This window comes from Camelina sativa, chromosome 18 (assembly GCF_000633955.1).
Source record: "Camelina sativa cultivar DH55 chromosome 18, Cs, whole genome shotgun sequence".
NCBI classification, from domain to species: Eukaryota; Viridiplantae; Streptophyta; class Magnoliopsida; order Brassicales; family Brassicaceae; genus Camelina; species Camelina sativa.
This window is the reverse complement of record NC_025702.1, coordinates 4,310,058-4,312,726: the sequence shown is the minus strand read 5'-3', so window position 1 is coordinate 4,312,726 and position 2,669 is coordinate 4,310,058. Positions and strand designations below refer to the sequence as shown.

The 2,669-nt window shown below is 29.9% G+C and overlaps 1 protein-coding gene across 1 annotated transcript in view; it reads right to left on the bottom strand.

Annotated features, from left to right (window-relative positions):
• The window catches only part of LOC104760453 (cannabidiolic acid synthase-like 2), a 2,883-nt gene extending 1,874 nt beyond the window's left edge, over positions 1-1,009 (bottom strand). The window contains exons 1-2 of the mRNA XM_010483378.1: positions 898-1,009; positions 52-622 (exon numbers count right to left, since the gene is read on the bottom strand). Of these exons, the coding sequence (XP_010481680.1) occupies positions 52-557 (506 nt within the window). The 5' untranslated portion in view covers positions 558-622; positions 898-1,009. The remainder of the gene's footprint in view (positions 1-51; positions 623-897) is intronic.

Sequence of the window (2,669 nt, the reverse complement as noted above, 5' to 3'; positions counted from 1 at the left end):
AAATTTTTTTTTTTTTTTTTTTTTGTGTATGGTCATTGTTGCGTTTATTACCTGTAATAAAGTTCACCAACTGTGGAACCAGATTGAACCCAAGCACTGTTGTCTTTGATATTGATGTCGGCCTGTCTCATCTTTGACAGATCCAGCAATATAAACGGTTTGACGATCTGTGACACATAAGACAAGCCTTCATAGTCGTGACCGCCGCTTCTAACACGGAGATGCAGTCGGAGTTTCTTGGCACAGATGACGGAAGCTTGGACGTGAGACTCATGAATAGGGCTGATTATGAAACCCGGTTTAGGCAAGGATTTTTTCAAGAACCGGATATTCTGAGCCGTCGATTCAAGGACTTGGCTGAACATAGAGACGTTTTTCGCAGGAGCAAAGAACGTTTTCTCTAGTGGGAAATAAACATGTGTGTTTCTTTGGACACAGTTGATGAATTGATCTTGCAAGGAGGCTAACGAAGAGGTTGGTGTTATGGTGTATAATGAAAAATATAAGGCCAAAATCGAAAGAAATGAAAATACAGGGAATGGTCTTGAAGATCCCATTCTTTCTGAAGTAAGTTTCTTCTGTTGCTTTATGGTTGTTTGCTACTCTTTGCTCCCAACAGCATCTGCGGAAGTAAGTGTATAAATATGGAAAAATCTAAACCTTTTTACACGCTTGCTTCTGTCTTAAAGTTTCCACAAATGTACAACTTTATTTTTTCTACTCTATGAAAAATCATTGCGCAATGGCCTAAACTCTTTACATAAAGTAGTCACTGAACAAATAATATTTTACCAAGTCAAGTTCTTTCATCATGGATCGTTTGATTTTAGTGATACCACAAAAACTCAGTGCCATTTAAAGTTTAAACAAAAAAAGGCCATTCTTTGAGAGACTTACCAACTTGACCGTAAGCGTTGTGGAGATGAGATGAGATGAAGGCGACAAAGATGGAAGAACATTCAAGGGTGTGACTGTTGTGGTGTGTTAAGAGTATTGAAGGCTAGAGAAATATATAGTAATAGAGTAGAAAAAGAAAAAGACTAAAAGAGATGGGAAACGAAAAATTTCACCCAACCTCATTAAGCCTTTTTCTATATTCTAATAATAAAGTAAGTAAATTTATTTATTGATAAAATGTTCACTCTAGAAAAAATTATAAGTTTATGGATAGCAATTCTGTGACTTAATATTTGGATGATTTTATCATTCATATAACTGTTACAAATGATATTTTTTTTTTATGTAGACGTCTAATTTATCACATGGTGGTTATGCTTTAAAATTCCAAGTTTATTATTTATTTTTATTAGATAGTTATAGGATATATTTAGACGATTACAGTACATAATAAGTACTATTAAAGCCGTTCATTATGTGGTAGATTAGTTATCTACTAACCCAAAAATGTGGATGAAAATAAAATATAAAAAGACTGTTAAATGGCAGATTGACAATGTTGACTATTATTACTATACTTTTTAAAACTTTAATCTTTTCTATTGTCATTTGTCAAATTTACTATTTGTCATTTACCTAACTAAATTTTGTTTATTTGTCATTTAACCAACTCACTATTATATTCATGTGTTTTGAGTCAAATTCATATGTGTAAATATGAAAAATAGGCCATAGATTTCCCCATTTTTTTCAGGTCAATGAAGACGAGTGAGATTAGCCAACTTATGCAATGGTGTAAATGTGACGAGAGCCATTGTCTCAAGTGACGCAACGTGACGGACATTTTCTTCTCATGGGCCTCAAAAAACGTTGCACTTGTGTTTGTCGAAAACTGAAAGTATACGTTTACTAGTAGTGGTAGCAGAATATTCATGTTATCCGTGTTTTGAGCTGTTTTTTAGTTTACATGTAATTCAATAAATTCCCGAAAATCTAAAAACTTAATGTTTATATTAAAATCAACTTTATATTATAAAACTCAAAATTTTAATATCTGATTTGCTCTAGATTTACAAATATGTATATTAATATTTATATAAATAAGCATAAAACATGTATGAATTAATAATGTTTACAACTGTTTTAATGTTTTTGAAAACCGTAACCACCATAGATGATAAATTAGAAAATCGTGGATTTTTTTTCAACTATAAAATAATATGAATATTTTTAGTAATGAAAAAATTTGTATCTTTTTTTTTTTTGTTTTTGACAGCAAAAGAATCAGCTCAATTATGTTTTATGGTAGGAAATTCGTATCTTTCTAATAAATATTAAATAAATCATGTTTTTGTAGGATTTTTTTTCCTATTTTTAACTCAATTTAAAGAGTTTTAAAATTATACAAGTTGGAAAATATTAAACAAAGAAAAAAATTTGTGAAGCTTTGAAAATTTTCAGTTTAATTGATTTTCTAAAATATATAGCTTATTATTATCATTATAATAAAGTAGATCGAATATCCCGATAGTGATAAAGATGCTAGTCGTACTTACCAGAACTCTACAGTTGAGTTAACAACCCCAATTACTGATACTACAGAAGTACGGATATCTAAGCACACTGAATAAAACATTTGATAACAAAAGAAAAAAGACTGAATAAAACATCAAGATGTTCATGCTGCTCTCATCCTCTAAGTTTAAGAAGGTTTTTTTTTTTTTTTTTTTTTTTTTTTTTTTTTTTTTTTTTTTTTTTTTTTTTTTTTTTTT